At 44.9% G+C, this 17,306-nt stretch overlaps 1 protein-coding gene across 4 annotated transcripts in view; it reads right to left on the reverse strand.

Moving 5' to 3' along the window:
* The window catches only part of DNAJB12 (DnaJ heat shock protein family (Hsp40) member B12), a 32,276-nt gene extending 15,213 nt beyond the window's left edge, over positions 1-17,063 (reverse strand). For 3 of the 4 annotated variants that reach the window (XR_016443467.1, XR_016443468.1, XM_090057210.1), the window contains exons 1-4: positions 15,475-17,063; positions 5,337-5,511; positions 4,375-4,520; positions 284-469 (exon numbers count right to left, since the gene is read on the reverse strand). Coding sequence is in view for 2 of the 4 variants with exons in the window: in XM_090057210.1 (XP_089913336.1) it covers positions 284-469; positions 4,375-4,520; positions 5,337-5,511; positions 15,475-15,661 (694 nt within the window). In the remaining 2 variants the exon portion in view is untranslated. The remainder of the gene's footprint in view (positions 1-283; positions 470-4,374; positions 4,521-5,336; positions 5,512-15,474) is intronic. The other variant, XM_090057209.1, reaches the window with a different exon arrangement.
* Between the last annotated feature and the right edge of the window lie 243 nt (positions 17,064-17,306).

A 17,306-nucleotide genomic window follows, 5' to 3' on the forward strand; every position in this document is an offset into this window, starting at 1 on the left:
ATGCAGTCACTTACTCCTAAGAAATTTAGCTCTGTTGATGCTGCCTGCTGGTTGGATAACTATCATGTGTAAGGTTTTCAGAGCTCAAAACTTAACAATTCTGGAAGCTTAGAAGTTTTAGTCACTCTCATCAAGCTAGGCTGCCAAAAGGAACAGACGCCCGCTCCCACCCTTATGTTGCCAAATAAACTTTCACTGAACTTCTGTCAAAAGGAGGGCTAGAAAAGTAGACAAGTGAAATCTGCCCTGTATCAGATCCCACAGAATATATTAATAGGCTTACTAGAAGGAAAACCACCACCAAAGAACATGTTGAAGAGATCTTCAGGTGAGATGTCAGCTTCAAATCCACGGTGAAAATCTGCATGACTGTGTCCATGTCGTGTAGGGTTGAGTTTCTCATCTCCAAACTGGTCATACTGCTTCCTCTTTTCTGTGTTGCTCAACACTGCATATGCATTACCAATGGCTGAAATATTGGCAATAGGGAAATTATTAGCCTCTTTCTCCTAGTAATAATATACCCTAAGCCTCCTGAAGAATTCTTTGGCTAGCAAACTGGCAGATCCTGTGCTTCATGATACAGATTAGAATATCAGCCAACCACCCTTCTTAAAAGAGTACTAAACACCCCAAACTTTGACACCCATTGTGTATCTATATGATGAATGTGGACAAAACAAAAGAACCAGGCTATTAACTCAAACAGTGCAAACCAAGACTCAATACCCAAATGCAATGCCAAACAGATATTGGGTCTGCAAAGGAATCCTTCAGATGAAGCAGAAACTACAAGTTTGCTGAAGTTTGCTCAAGGCTAATTAAAAAAATCAACTAAGAACTAATTTCCACGTCAATCTATTAAAACATGAAAACCAATAAGTTAAAGTATGGTTTTATTTGGGAAAAAAAGAGATGATACTACGGTATTTGATGTTTATTAGCTAAAAGCATAACTGAAGAAGTCACATCATGACCCAAATATAGAATGACTGGATAAAAGTCCAGTGCACTGCAGACTAAAAGTCTAAGAAAAATTTCCATAGGCAAGAAGGAAGAGGAAAAATTATGCAGGCTAACTGGCATTGTGACAATGGAAAAGTACTGAAACTCAACCCCAGTCACTTCTCCTGATGGCCCTCCTTCTCTCTCACCTGACTAACCATCCTGTACAAATGCTTATTTGTTGTTTAACCATTTCTACATTTCCATTTTCTTTTCTTTACATGTATTGATCCATCATTTTCCCTCACTAGCAACCTGCCTGGGAGTCTTTGCATGATACTTATTAGGGAGGAGAATACCTGTACTGGACCTAACTCATTAAAAAAAAAAAGTGAGGGGAGAGATGGGAAAATTAGTTATACTAGATATATAAATGATAAAACTTTCCTATGTAGACAAGCTCTAAGATTCAGCTCTTTTACTACCAGGTTCAGCTTTAAGTTTCTTTTTAGAACCAAGATTTGGAGGGTAGAAGATGTAATATTAATAAGTGATCGATTTAAGAATAAATGTTAACTAGTGCACACAACTCAAATGTGAAGCTGTGCTAGAAAAGTCAGCTGCCAGCAAATTAGGCTATTCTAACTGTTCAGAGTGCAAACAACATTGTTAAGTAACTCAAGTGGAATAATTTGATGTCTGGGTTTTGTCCACAACATATATTTTTATTGACAAAGTCCAAGAAGCTTCTTATGTTGAACATAAGTCTAGCAAAAAGTGGTCCAGGTAAGCCTTTCTTCTTCTGTAAGCCAAGGCTAGTAATGCAACCCAACTCCAAGAGAGAGAGTGGGGTATTGCAACTATGAAATAAGACAGTCTCAAGATAAAATGCAGACTCTGTCAAGGCATCAGCTAATACATCAATACTAGGAAAAAACTAACTAGAATCTCCAAAGCACTGCACAGTTCCCCTTTGGAACCAAACAGATAGATGTCAGCAGGCACTGTGAAGTAGGTGCTAATAAGGGGCAAAATGGACTGGAGAAACAGTGAGATAGGGATCTAAGGAGAGATAACATCACAGCAGACGATTCTGCAATGCAGGATAAAGTGCACCTTGCTTAATACACCAAGGTTTGATATGCAACTCTTGTCAAAGCCTCCAGTAAATAGGATTACTTAAGACTACAGGTGAAGAAACCTGCCTTTTGCCACTTCGCAAGGACTGAAGAGTAAACTACTGAAGAAAGCTTAATGGTGAGCACTAGGTGGATGTCTATGTATACATGTTGATTTAATCTAGACCCAAAAGCACAGAAAAAGCTCTCACAGGTAACTGCAGGGTCAGCATACTATTTGCTTATGGCAACACATTTTTTAGTCAGAGATTTAAGGCTTAAGACGACTGAACAAACCCCATATCAGACTTTTGCTACTGAATTTATGCCAATATGAAACACTTGGCTGGCTATCAAATAATATAACAACACACACACTTCAAAATAGACTTCCTCCTTTATGCACATTGAAGCCTCACTTATTTCACTCCCAAGCTACCTGGCTAGAATTGGACGTGCTATATAAACAGAGTTCCATTCTCCAGAGTGGCATCAAGTAGTTCTCTGGGTTTTTTGCTACATGAAATTTGCAAAGTTTGCAAATAAAGATCCAGGTTTTCTAACATTTACCCATGGACACTCACCCTCAGCTCAGGATCAAACTGGGTAGCTTCTATTTTACCTATAACCACCATTGATAACCTTTCTGCAGACCAGATTATGCCCTCTATGATAAATGTGCAAGCTCACTGTTTTCTGTGCAGTTTGAGAGGTGCTTCTGAGAACATTAAATAAATAAATAAATAATAAATAACCTACCCAGCTTGATTCTGAGCTCAGAGTGAATTTGCAACAATTTCCAAATTTGTGACCTAAGCAAGTTTTAATGCTAGTTCAGAGTAAGTGTGTTTTCCTTAATAAATTACATCTTTCTACAGAGTTATCATAATGGGCCAAACTCATCTTTCATGTAACTCTGCTGATTTCATTTGGGTGATACCAGGGATTTACCTGACTCACAGCTGATTACAGAGTAATCATGATCACCAGGCAAAAGTCACTGAAACTCAACAATGAAAGTCTCCTAGTTCCTTCTGGTAAAACCTTGACATAAATGAAAGATGCAACTGTAACACAGAGGAAGATGTTAGGCATCATTAAACTTGAGAGGAAAGAGAATTATTCAGTTACCTAGCATGAAATTCTGAGACTGTAGGACTGTTTCCTACTGTATTTATTAGTGCTTTGTTTTAGTCTAGTTTTAAATTGTCAAACTGACCAGGCTTTTCATGGAAAAATATTCCAGTTTAAGAGATCTCCTTACCCACGAAACGTCCATTTTGAGGACATATATAGGACCTAAAAATGAGTCTGTTTACAATTTTAAGTAATTTGTGAATTTTTTAAAGCTTGATTAGTGCTCATTGCATAACTGATTGAGTCACACATTGCAGTCTATCACCTAGATTTCTATATAGGAATGTGTGGGTATTGTATGCGACTATCATTGAGCATCTGCCACAAAATCTGGATCCATATTACCTGGCTGACTAGAATGTTCACTGGGTGGTAGAATTTAAATGGTGTAATTGGCTTCTCTGATGCCAGTTCTGAAAAGGGCAATTTTTTGCTAGACAATTCCTCCAATAATTTTTTTCTTTTGTTAATTAGTTAAAACACTTGCAAACCCTGTAGTCAGTATAGCAGGACTCTTCCATATAACTGCAGTTATAAGTGACAAAGGGCTACTACCCCAAGAGCTGACTCCTTACACTACTTATTGGTTAGAAACTCAACAACTGTCGAACAGGTTTGCTGGTCCTTGGGTGCATCCCAACACCTTGTTCCAAGGGTTAGCACTTCGAAATCTGTTGGAGTGCATGGAGTTGCAGTCCCAGACAAGATACGTGACAAAAGGTAAATGGAACATGCCTCCTGCTCGTGAGGAAGATAAGGGTCAAGGTAAACCACAGAAGGAAGTTGCTTCCCAGTTATCTGGCAGGAGGCCTAAAGTATAGGCAGGAATAGCTACTTACAAGTGTTTGCTTTCTCCCTTCTTCCTGGTAGAAAGTGGGACAAGTCCTTGTTACTCCATGCTAGTATTATTTGAAACTTTTATTATGTTTTGCTAGTACTAAAAGTAGCCCCCAAAAAAGAAACCTGGAACTAGTGGCTGGCTGGAGCACCTTTCTACTACCCTTACCCTTTACTGCTGGCTGTCTTCATTATTTTTAACAATCCAACCTAAAGTTAATTTATTGTTTTAGGAATTTTTGGCTGAGGTTGCAGCATTTAGACTTTCTGCCAGCCCAAATATACCACTGTCAGCTAGTGATTAAGTACAGCTCATCATACAGAAAACATGCTTTACCTTTAAATGCCTCTGTAGCACCTGGTGCATGGTTCTTATCTGGGTGAAATTTCAGTGCTAGTTTTCGGTAAGCCTTTTTCAGGTCCTCATCAGAGGCTTCTCTGTTTACTCCCAGAATTTCATAGTAATCTTTACACTGTTTTACCCTAGAAGTTGAAGAGATGAGGTGACAAGGGCAGTTAGTTTGAGCCAAGGAAATGTCTTGACTTTGAATACATCAACTTTTCATCATTCTAAAATCACAGATGAAGTTAATGTGCTTCTCTAAATTTTCATTTACTCAGTTTTAGCTCCTGAGATTGCAAACTTGGGTTCTTTTTCATATTCCTCTGGAAGAAATGTTTTCTCTTTGCCTTCCCAAAACAAGGTGTGTGTTTTATTTGGGGAATACGGTATGCAAGAAAATATACTACTATTTAGAAAACTAATTATTGCATCCGTCAGGCAAATTTATTTCAAAACACTCATCTGGAGTTTTGCATATCTCAAAAACTGAGTTTGCCAATGGTAGTGATATGGTAGTTGTTATTGAATTAGGCTGTGTAATCAAGAGTACCACCAGGCACTACAAATTTATATCCTATTATCTAAAAGTAGAGATTTAAGTCCCTGTCCTAGCCACTCTACATGTATATAGGGGGAAACTTTATCCAAGCTACATCCAAGTCTAGCCAGAGCTATAAAATCCTGCTAACAAGTTTGTAATATAAATCTGTTTCACAACCTCGGTTCACCAAAAATATCAAGGTTAGCTGGGTCTCCTCATAGCTACACACACTACATGCTGCTCCCCAGTCATTCAAGAGTTTGTACTTCTGAAAGTTCTGGATGCCTTTGAAATACTCTGGAGAACGCACTGGCGTTAGATGAGACCAAACAAACATTGGGGTGGATGTTAATGACTCTGAGAAATAACTCCTTTGTCCTATGAAGGGTTAAACCATGCAACAGTGGCTGCTTACCTCTTAACTGCATCCACCTGGTCCTGGGTGTAACCTTTGCTACTCTCCCCACCTGCCTCCCCATTGGCTGATGGGAAGTCTCCACTCATTTTCCTGAAATGGGGATTTGTAGACTCCCGGGACTGAGACTGGCCATTTGATGGCTGTTCATTCTTCTTGAGGGCTTCGAGCAGTACTAAAAATGAGGGAGATAAAGATATGAGACCTTTCGTACCACAGAAGCTGAAACACCCCTGTTCTCCTACTGAGAAAGAAAGCCCAATTCATCTCTGTTTTAACCCTAAGAATCCCCAACTCATTTCCCCCCCTCATCAACAGAGATACCATCATTTCAGTTTTCTACTTTTTCTTAAGTATCAAGGTACAGTGTTTACTAATACTACGGTGGCAAAGTATGCAGTCTCCACAGAACTTGCAAGCCCTTCCAACCTGACACACAAAAATCTGGAAATCGCAGAAAGTTTCCTGAAGTATAAGACATTTGTTTTCTCATTTTAAGCTTTCCTGCTTTGCTCAAGAAATAAATGTTTGCAAATCTGTATTCAATCTTGATAAAACTGTAGAGAATGTACAACAGAGAACAATCTCACATTAATGCATCAAAACCTGACACACCTGCCCCCCAATGCAACACTGCTACCCTACAATGCTTAGAAAATAATTCCAAGGGATGGTAACACACTTTCTGGAAAGGTGGAGAGGGAATAATCAGGATAAAGAGTCACAATACAAAGTAATGGTAGTGTGATAGATCCAAAACAGAAAGTGCTGGAACAGCACTTTGATTTCCCTGAAGTGTTTAGTGGTTATGTTGTGGGAATAGAGAAAACTGAAAAGCATCCTTTTATTAAATTCACATTTCCCCACTCTGTACCCTACTCTAAAGCTCTTCCCTTTAGGTGGAATATGGACCCCAGATTAACAGTGTAACTCCCTAACAGGCCACCATAGCCAGGAGCTGAAGATCCATGTGCTCCCACATATCTGAGACACTTAACCCTCTGGGCATATCCACATATGCAGGCATGTGTGCTTGCAGCTGCTCAGACAGGAGCAGTACAAATTTGCCAGGGATTTCTGCCTTACTGCACATGCCAAGACATTCACTTTGGCTTGGGGAAAGTTGTGCCACTTGGGGCAAAATGACCATGCCCAGCTCCTCCTGGATCCAGGGTGAGCTAAAGGCTGGGGCCAGCACCTGCGTTGGTCCCAGCAATATAAAAACCTGCCCTGTGCTGGCCCAGCAGTATAAAAAGCTGCCCTGGCAAGCAACACAAGGCTACTTGCTCTCAGGAGCTTTTGAGGCCTGGCCAATTGGTATCTGGGGACACTACCCCTTGTGCCAACTGGACTGCTAAAGCAGCCCTAACCTAGAGTCTCCTGCACCCTCTACCCACTGCAGCAGTCTGACAGTGGGGGTGCTGCCTGGATATGACCTGCTGCCACCTGCAACAGTATGAGGCCCCAAGGCTGTGCATCTGCCAGACCTGGACAGGGACGGCATAGCCGCAGCAGAGGCGTCTGCACCTCCGGACCAGCTGCCAGTGGGCTGTGGCTGCCTTGCTGCCATTTGTGCCCCTGCCCTGCCATCTGGGCGGCTATCGCCTAGAGGATGTTCTCAACATGGTGGGCTGCTTTAAACTATTAAAGCATGTCCTCCTGGCTCCAAATGGCCAGGAGGTCAGCCACCTCATCTGCCCTCCAGCTGGGTCCCAGGTGCCAGCCCTGAGCAGACTCCTCCACCTGGGTCCTGCCATTTGCCTCACTAGCAGGAATCCTGGTGTTCCCTATTTAAAAACTGCAAAGAAGTGATTAAAAAAACCAAACCAAAATTCACTCTTTAAAATACAAAATCCATGTTTTTTCACAATTAAAACAAAATACCACTATTAGAGCTTTCCCTGACCCCTTCAGTAACCAGGATGTGGGGGCAGCTGCCCCTGCAGCCACAGCTCCCATCAGCAGGATTCATCCTGTCTAGCAGCTGGGCACGCTAGGTGTGCGATGGGGGGATGTGACATTTGCAGGAGGGGTGGCTGGGTGGTGTGCGGTTTGCAGAAGAGGGGTGGGAGAGGTGGGGGGGCCGCCACACACCTGCCCCCCCTTCCCCCCACGGTGCCTGCCATGCCAGTGGCAGTGCTGTCAGACCCATGGTCTGTGCAGGAAGAAAGCATGTGGCAGGACTTGACCTGACCCAGCCCGGTCCAGTCCGCTAGTGTGCCTTTCACAGGACCAAGAGGTGTGGCTCCAGGACATGCAGCTCCTGTGGAAAGGCTCATGCTAACTGCACAGGCCAGGTCACACTGAGCTTGCCAGATGCATTTTCCATGAGGGTGAAGCAGCGATGCACCATGGCCCATTGTAGGCACAGTGCTGCAGCTGTACATCGATGCCTGAGCCTTATGGAGAACACACTGGTATGACCCACGCTGCTGGTGCATGCCTTTGCACAGGAACCATGAGTCCTGGCGCTGCGTCTCCTGGTTCTGTGCAAAGGCATGCTAGTGGCCGATGTCAGGCCAGGTCCTACTGTGCCTTCTTTCCCCGCACAGATTGCGAGTCTGGCAATGCTGCCAGTGGCATGGCCTGGCTGGCTGCTAACACTGGGTTGTGTGCAGTGTGGGGAGATGTGCGCTTCGTGGGTGGGTTTGTAGAGGGGCTCAAGTAGAGGCTGCCACACACCTGCTGCCCCCCCTCAGCCCCCATCCTCCATGGCACTGACACAGTGGGCACAGTGGTGGTGCCGCATGACGTGGGCTCTGTGCTGAACAGACCTGCCCTGGCCCACTAACGCATGACTTTCCTGGTCCTGTCCAAAGTCGTGTGCTAGCAGGCCAGGCTGGATCCGCTCAGCATGTCTAGAGCACACGTCAGGCAGCGTTGCACCACAGCAAGCTGTGCCTGCAGCCAGGCCACAGCTGTGCTGGACTCACAGACCGCATATCCCCCCACACTCTCTGCCACCACCCATACATCCCACCCGCCACTTTCCATCCCCATGTCCCTAACTTACCTGGGATAGCACCTGGGTCCCACTCACACCACAGCCTCACCCCACCCTTCTGTTTGCCCCAGCATGCTATGGGTGTGTGCCCTGTGTGCTGGGGCAACAGAAGCACCATAGAGACCCTCTGGCCAGAAACCAGAGCATGTCTCTTGAGGACCGCCTTCTGAGTTATCTCAGGGCATGCCTGCTCCTGTCCTGTCCTGCTCCTCTCCTCCCCACCCCCCGCCATGTTTTGTTGTGGGTTTTTTTTGATACCTGGATTTCCAAAAAAATAGTTTGAGATGCTGCAAGAGGCATTTCCATGCTCCTCTGGATGTGCCCTCTGTGTCTTTTTCTTGGCTATTTGATTCTCATGTGGGTTTTTATAAGAAGAATATAAAGAGCTGTACGTAACCATTTACACTGAGGGAAAAAGCAGTTTTTCCAAAAATTGAACCTGAAAATATGGGGTTGACTTATATGCATGGTCAGTTTATAATGGAATAATATGGTACTGAAAGAGCCATCGCTAACTTGAGTATAGGGTCTGGATAGAGGATTGCAAACTCTTCAGGACGGACATTTCATCTACTCCAGTAATTGCACATTTAAGACCTTGCACTGAGGGGATATCACATTCTTTATGGAAGTGCAAACAACATACGCAAGCCAACAGATGAACCAAGATATCATATCTACCTGACAAAGTTTATGTTTGGGCAAGAAACACAGCTCAGTAATCCTTCAGCCAATGAAAAGTAAAGGAACAGTGAAGACCAATAAGTGCTGAATTGTTTTTAATCTATGGGCCTTAAAGTTTTTTCCTTTCAAAAGATACTATTAAACAGAACTGGTTCTTACAAAATCCCTCACAGGTGTTGATTACAGATAATAGGCTGTCCCTTTTGATATTTCAGGTGACACCAGATAAGGTGCCCTCATTCTTTCTGACATTTTATCACAAAAGTTAAGGAATGAAAAACTCAGTTAAAAGAAACAAGAGGAGAGCTGGATGATTTATTACAGTAGGTTAAAATGGAGTCCCAAGCAAAAAAAAGCCTACCATTATTTTCCTTGGGAAAGCTGATTCTCGGTTTAATGCACCTAACTAAGGAGAAATTCCTCCTTAAATTCAGCCTACAGTTTTTCTCAATTTGATCGTGCTGCTTTTGATTTTCATTCAATGCATGAATAAATCTTTCCCTCATTAGTACACACATTACCTAGCTATCTGTAGACATATGGTGCTCTTTGTTATTTTTTAGCTCAGCTCTTTGAATCTTATTGCAAAAGACAGAGTTCCCCCTCTCCCTCTTATTTGTTTCATTATGTTTATTTCCCTCCTATTTGTCAATATATTTTTGGTAATATGTGGTTGCCAAACTGAATATAGGTTCACCTGCATCACAGCTCTATGCTGGATTGCAGCTTCTCTGATCTGTAACGGGATTTTTTTGCTTACACATCCCCAAAATCAAGCCGGCCTTTTGTATAGTCACAGCCACAACACATGGCAAACCTATGCCAAACGAGCCATCCATTATTACCCTACAGCTCTGTCAGCATTATTTTCCACTGTTTCCCTCCCAACAAGAACAAATCTTTCAAATTACTTTTCCTCAGACATTTGTTCAAGTTAAGCAACTTCAGAAAAAACAACTAGCAGTTGACTGTTGTTGCTGACTAGAATACTATCGTCTATCCCAGGGCTCCCACCAGTAGTCACATGGGTGGAATTTCTGTAAGACTTCTTATTGCAGACTTTATTTACATTGTGAAACCACCTTCAGATTTCAGTCATATTCAGAGCCCCATTCTGCTAGGTGCTGCATGGTCCATGGAGATATCTTTTTAATCTTTGTCAGCACTGATTTAAGTAACAGAGACGTGAACAAGGTTTAAAGGGACTGGCTTAGCTATGTGAAATCTCAATTGACAACATGGAATCACAGCCTCCAAGACAGCTTCCCAGCTACGGTAACAGACCACGAGTGTACTGCTAAGCATCTCACAGAACACAAAGAAATGGATCCTGCCCTGCACTCTAAACGTGTGAAGCAGACAAGACATGGGAAGGTGAATCAGAACAGCAGGTCAGCTGAGGCTATGTTAAAAACTAGTATGTGCTTTGCTTTTTTCTTTTCTTTTTTAGTTAGCCTTCCCCTTCTTTCTCCCCTCTTCCCATGTACTCAAGTACTTCAACCTTCCCATTCCTCTCTACTCTACACACGAGAAGTAAGCTGATATTTACTTGCCCTTCAGTATCTGTTTTCCTGATCAGTGCTCTAACGGAACTCCTGGGGCAGGTGCAGACTTTACACTTTTACTAGTGTAAGTGATCAGAAACTGATCTATACGCATAACAGAACAGAAGTTCAGCACACAGACTGGTTTAAAAATAGTGGAGCCTAGTCTAAGATTTGCTGTCTACAAAGGGCAATGTGTGTTTTGTTCACTACCAAGCTACACTACACCGCTACAGAAAACCATGCAACTTAGGTCAATCCTACCTTGAACTTTCTGAATGTCTGTACCTAGCCCTTAAGACAGCCAAGAATCTCTGAAACAGATCCCTTCAGGCTGGAACAGAAATTAGGAGGAGTCTCTCCACAAAAAAAGTTACACTTTTTTTCTCATTGGTTATAAAAAACATAAAACAGCAACCATAAGGCAAACATGACACCAGGAACAGGACAAGCTACTTCACCATATCTGTCATAGTGGGGAAAATGCCACATACACCCAAGTAAGAGGGGCACAGGTAGTCAACCACTCCCAAAACAACTAACCCAACATTCTCTAATTTTGGTTGTCCAAAAGGAAAAATAAAGCTGCTTTTGTGCATTCGTGCAATTTAAAATATACCAGCAATAGACTGTTTTAATCTAATTTATATCTCCTTCCTGTACTTTTTGCTAAATATTAAAAGCTTTCTATTCCTAACTTCTGTATTTTACATTCTATAATTCAAAAAAGATAAAACAAATGGGGGGAAGGGGGTCATAAAAAATAAAATGGTCACAGGAGCACCCAAGATATAAGAACTACATAAGAGAATTTAGCAAGAAAATGAATACATCGCAGGGTCCTGAAGACAGCTATAAAGGGGCTCTAGTGGTTATGCAAGGAAGGGCTTTTGTAGGTATAGTCTCTGAACCAAAAAGCTTCTATTTCATCCTCAGGAGACATAAATAAACTTTCCCTGAAGGATGTAGGGGGATAGACAGTCACTTACGTACAGCATCCATTTGCTCATATCATAAAGGGTTTCTGAAACCTCAGCAGTGCAGTCTGGGTCGAGACTGTTTTCTCCTACCTGGCTGAGCGTTGCCTAATTTTTGTCATGATACCATAAAGCAAAAGGCATCCGTTATTTTCATGACCACAGTAACCCAACGCAGTGAGATGACCTCACTGCTAAAAGAGATCTCAGGAGGATGAAAGCAACAAGAATCTGGGAAGTTACTAAAATTGTTCCATATTTTGCAATTAATGCATTTTTCTCTCACATTCATCCTTCCATGCAAGTCTCTCAGTAATTCTCAAAACACCTTGTCAGTGAAATAACTGCTCTGCATGACTGATCTATAAGAGATTAATAACATTGGCATTAGAATATGACACTCTGTACCACTAGCAACGCATGCAACAATCAATATAGTATTAATTTTTTCCCCTTTTAGCAGCATGCTTCAGTCCTCCATCATCCAACGTTGCCTTTTGCAACTTGCTGTTTGCTATAGAAGGCTGATGTATTCTGTCATTTTTTTCCAGTCTCTATAAAAAATGTTTGACTATAATGTTCTGCAGTTATTGGTTGCATGATGATAGTCTGCATTTCCATAGCTCTTTCAACATATCTACAGATTTTGAAGTCTCACATCTCCCCAGTAAGAATGTGTATCATCTTTTTACAGACATGGAAACCAAGGTAGACAAAAAAGCACTGTGACACCCACAGCAAGTCTAGGAAGGCCTAGAATACAATGCAGAACTTCTTATTTTTACCCCTAATGATCTATCGCTGGATCTTCAATATCCTATACCAGGGGTAGGCAACCCCCAGGATGGGTGCCAGAGTGGCACACAAAGGCATTTTGTTAGCACGCGCACCTCAGGGCAGACAGTGGGGAAGGGGCTGGGGTTGTGCTGTCACAACAAGGATCAGGCTCCTCACGGCTCCCCCACTGTCTGCCCCTGGCACGCCATCATCTTACAAATTGAGGTTGTCAGTGTTTTTGGCATTCTGCCCCAAAAAGTTGCCGACCCCTGTCCTGTACCATTTCATTCCACTGAAGGTATAGCACTCCATACTTGGCGAAAGGAAGAAGCATTCCAAATCAATTAAGGAGCCTCCTTCATGTTTTGGTACGAGTAAAGAGAACAAATGGGACTATTCTAAGGTAAAAAAGGAATAAAACTCTAAGGGAAAACTGTAAAACCTTTGCCTTCTACTGGGTCTCAATGCCTCACTGGATAAATCTACCCTGCAATCAGAGGCATAATTGCAGCACACACAGACCTCCTCAAACTACTTTTAATCTAAACAGCTGAGATAACAATACTAGTTAAGATTCAGCAACACGGACTTCAGTAAAGTTTGGCAACCTCAGTACAACCCAGGGGTCCAGGTGCTTCTGCTACCTGAGTGCTGCTAAGTGCTATTAGATGGGTGCTGAGTGAGTTGGCCACCATGACTGTAGATCCATTATCTTTGCAAACTCGTGGCGACTGGGAGAGGTCCTCGATGATTGCAAAAGGACAAATATAATGCCCATCTTTAAAAAAGGGAAGGAGGAGGACCTGGGGAACTATAGACTGGTCAGCCCACCCCATTCCTTGGAAAAGCAGGTCAAGGAATTAATTTCTAAGCACTTGGAGAAGAGGGTGATTAGGAACTGTCAACATGGATTCACAAAGAGCACGTCATGCCTAACCAACCTGATTGCTTTCTACAATGAAATGACTGGCTCTGTGGATGTGGGGACATTAGTGGACGTGATATACCTTGACTTTAGTAAGACCTTTGATACGGTCTCCCACAACATTCTTACAAGCCAACAAAGGAAGTACAGGTTGGACTGTAAGGTGGATAGAAAACTGGCTGGATTTATGGGCTCAGAGGGTAGCAATCAGTGGCTGGATGTCTAGTTGGCAGCTGGTATTAACTGGGGTGCCCCAGGAGTCAGTCCTTGGGCTGGTTTTGTTCAATGTCTTTATCAATCAATGATCAGGAAGATGGGATGAAGTGCACCTTTAGCAAGTTTCCAGACACAATCAAGCTGCGAGGAGTAGTAGATATACTGAAGGGTACAGCTAGGATTCAGAGTGACCTAGACAAATCAGAGGACTGGGCCAAAAGAAATCTCATGAGATTCAGTAATGGCAAGTGCAAAGTCCTGCACTTAGGATGGAACAATCCCATATACCACTACAGGCTGGGGATGGCCTGGCTAAGCAGCAGCTCTTTAGAAAAAGACCTGGGGGTTACAGTGGACAGTAAGCTGAATATGAGCCAACAGTGTGCCCTTGTTGCCAAGAAGGCAAAATACATATTAGGCTGCATTAGTAGGAGTGTTGCCAGCAGATCAATGGAAGTGATTCTTCCCTTCTATTTTGTACTGTCAAGGCCACATCTGGAGTACTGCGTCCAGTTTTGGGCCCCAAAGGATGTGAACAAATTGGGGTGAGTCCAGCAGAAAGCAATCAAAATGGTTAGGCGGTTGGGACACATGACGTATGAGGAGAGGGTGAGGAACTGGGCTTATTTAGTCTGGAGAAGAGAAGACTGAAGGGGGATTTAATAGTAGCCTTCAACTACCTGAAGGGGGTTCCAAACAAGATGGAGCTGGACTGTTCTCAGTGGTGACAGATGACAGAACGAGGAATAATGGACTCAAACTGTAGCAGGGGAAGTTTGGGTTAGATATTAATAAAAACTCTCTCACTAGGAGGGTACTAAAGCACTGCAACAGGCTACCCAGAGAGACTGTGCGAACAGGAAGAGGTTATTTGGTGAGTAAGTGGCATACTAGGATTAGGATTTCAACACTGGTCAGGATGTAATTATGCCTTTAAGATGGGGAAAGAGCATGGCACAATTTACTAAATCTTCCATTTAACACTTTGCTCCTGATGAAACAAATAATACCCCTATGGGCTGTTAGGTCTGCCTGTTCTCCTACTGATACAAGTGAACCAAAATTCTTGCAACTTTAACTCTGAATGAAACAGGGTTAAAGTTGTGGCAATTTAGTTGACTTGCATCACATGAGCGAGCTGAGAGATGTTACACTGCCCCAGCTGCTGAGTGCTCCGGAGCAGTCCTTCTCCTGTTGCTGGGGGCTAGAAGGTACATTTGCCCATAACTCATCACGGTCTCTTGGCCACACAAGTTGCACGCGGGACAAGGCCATACGTCCAGGATCTGCTGCAATCATTTCACTCCACCTGCTCATTTCTGACCATGTTGAGTACAGTCCTTCCTGGCCCAGGCTCTCAGGGCCCATTCTCTTGTTGCCAGTACTATCATCGCCCTGACACACTGCTCTGCCCCAGAGAAGCTGTCCCTTGCCCCTGGGCAGCTAGGAGGGATTTCCCCCCAGGGGGAAGCAAACCCAGAAGCAACACCTACAGCCGGTCCCATCGTCCCCCATCCCCACCCCCTGCAGTTTGGGGGTGGGAGGGCTTCCAGCTGACCAAACCCAAGTCTTCCTGGGGCCTGTGCCTGAGGGGACCTGATACCCAAGAGCACCTGCATCCCCTGGGGGACAGACACTCTCAGCTTCACAAGGCCCTTACTGGGCCTGCCTCCCCCAGCAGGAAGGACAGGGTAGGGTGGGGGCCTCGGGAAGTTCCTCTGGGACAAGGATGCCACCCCCGTCCGCGCGGTGACTGCTGGGAAGCGTAGTCCGCCCGGCCCGCAGGGAGGGGCGGAGCAGGCGGGGCGAGCCGGGCGCGCCCGCCCCGCGCTCCCCCGCCACTTCAGCCCGAGGGGCTCACGCCGCGCCCCCAACCCCCCCCGCCCGGCCGAGGAGGGACTTGGCGTCCCAGGAGCCCCTGCGCGACGGGGCGCAATGCGCAGACGCGGCACAGGTGAGAGGTCGGCGCTGCGCCGCAGGCCGCGGCCCCCCCCCCGCCACCCGCGCTCACCGCGGACCCGCTGTGAGGGGAAGAGGCGTTGCGCCTTCTCCAGGAAGCGGCGCGCCTTCTCGGGCTGGTTGGCTTTGATGGCGCCCATGGCGATGGAGATACACCGCTCCGCCTCGTCCCGGTTGGACTCCATGGCGGCGGCGGCGGCCGGATGGGCGGGGCGGCCGGCACGCAGTGATGGTGTCATCCGCGCGCGCCGCGGCCCCTTCCGGAAAGCCCGGCACCCACTGGAGACGACAGCTGACAGAACTACCGTATTGGCGCGAGTACTGCCGACCTTACCACATTAACGAGTATATTAGCGCGTTTCATCAATTTAGGTCACCCGTGTTACTAACACAGTGCACCATGTCCAGCACCTACACACGTGGTCCCCGGCCTCTGGCTTGGGGGCAGCCTGAACCTCCCCCCACCCCCAGCACTACTTGCAGCTGTAGGGAAGGAAGATAGTCACCTGAGGCTGAGTGGGCCAGCGTGTTCCTGGTTCTGTATTACCCACAGAATACAGGGAAAGTGGAGGAGGCGGGAGCCTGGCCCTGTGACCTGCTGTAGACCCAGGGCCCTGCCTTGTGACTCAGCCCTTCACAGTGCAGCGGGGCTGAATTGCAAGCACTCGTCCCAAAGCATAAGTCTTGTCCCCCTATCTGGACATAGATTTGTAGACATTATTCATAGATTCATAGACATTAGGCCTTGAAGGGACCTTAGAAGATCATCGAGTCCAGCCCCCTGCCCCAGGGGAGGAAGTCAACTGGGGTCACAGGATCCCAGCAAGATAAATGTTCAATTGACTCTTCGAGGAGTCCAAAGTAGGTGTTGGACCAGCTCTGGCAGCAGTCTGTTTCAGGCCCTGAAGGCTTGGACTGTAAAAGAGTTCTTCCTTATGTCCAGCCTGAAACGGTCTTGGAGGAGTTTGTGACCTTTTGACCTTGTCATCCCATGGGACGCCTTGGTGAATAGGTGTTCCCCCAGATCCTGATGCACACCCCTTATATACTTTTAGGCAGCCACCAGGTCCCCCCTGAGCTTGCTCTTTTCCAGGCTGAAGAGTCCTGTAGCTCTCAGCTTCTCATCATAAGACCTGTTTTCCTGCCCTCTGATCATGCGTGCAGCAATCCGACAGTGGTAGCTTCGTGATGCTTCCTTGTACAGCAGCACCAAGCCCCCTGCTGGGTCATGATAAGGAGCACCCCCACATCACTTTCTCACACAGACACTGCTGGGATGGAGCACAGAGCTGCGCCACCTCTAGGAGCTCATTGCACAATGTTACTGTCTCCCTCCATGTTCAGGGCAGGGCAGATGAACCTAAGGACACAAGCAACTCACTGAGGGCATGATGCTCACCAGTCCTGAACCCAGGCCACTCTGCTGACCTTCTCCTACAATTGCACTTCAAACCATGCCTGCAGGGCAGGCTTAAATATCATGACATTCTTTATCCTAAAAATCAAACATCTTTTTTCCTCTACGCAGGGACAAGGGATCAGTCCAATAATTGTTTTGAATTTCTGCTGTCCCTGACATGGTCCTACATGGGGGAAGATAGGATGTAAATAAGAGTCCAGTTACTCTCTCCAAGGCACCAGTGTTCTTCTGAGTTATTCTCTTTTTTTTATACAGTAAGATTTATTGTTATTTAAGTTGAATAAAGAGACCTTTTCTAATAATTTGTCTAAGAATCTTTTATTGAGGTCCATTCATTCTACATAATTGCAAATTTAGTTCCCGATTACTTAAACACTTAAGTCTTTGAGCTCTTCACATACCTAAAGTTAAGCTTGTGCTTAACTGCTAGGGATTGATGAGAAATTATCTTTATAGTTATGTAT

Source organism: Crocodylus siamensis, chromosome 7 (assembly GCF_052110815.1).
Source record: "Crocodylus siamensis isolate JL-2025a chromosome 7, ASM5211081v1, whole genome shotgun sequence".
Lineage (NCBI taxonomy): Eukaryota > Metazoa > Chordata > Crocodylia > Crocodylidae > Crocodylus > Crocodylus siamensis.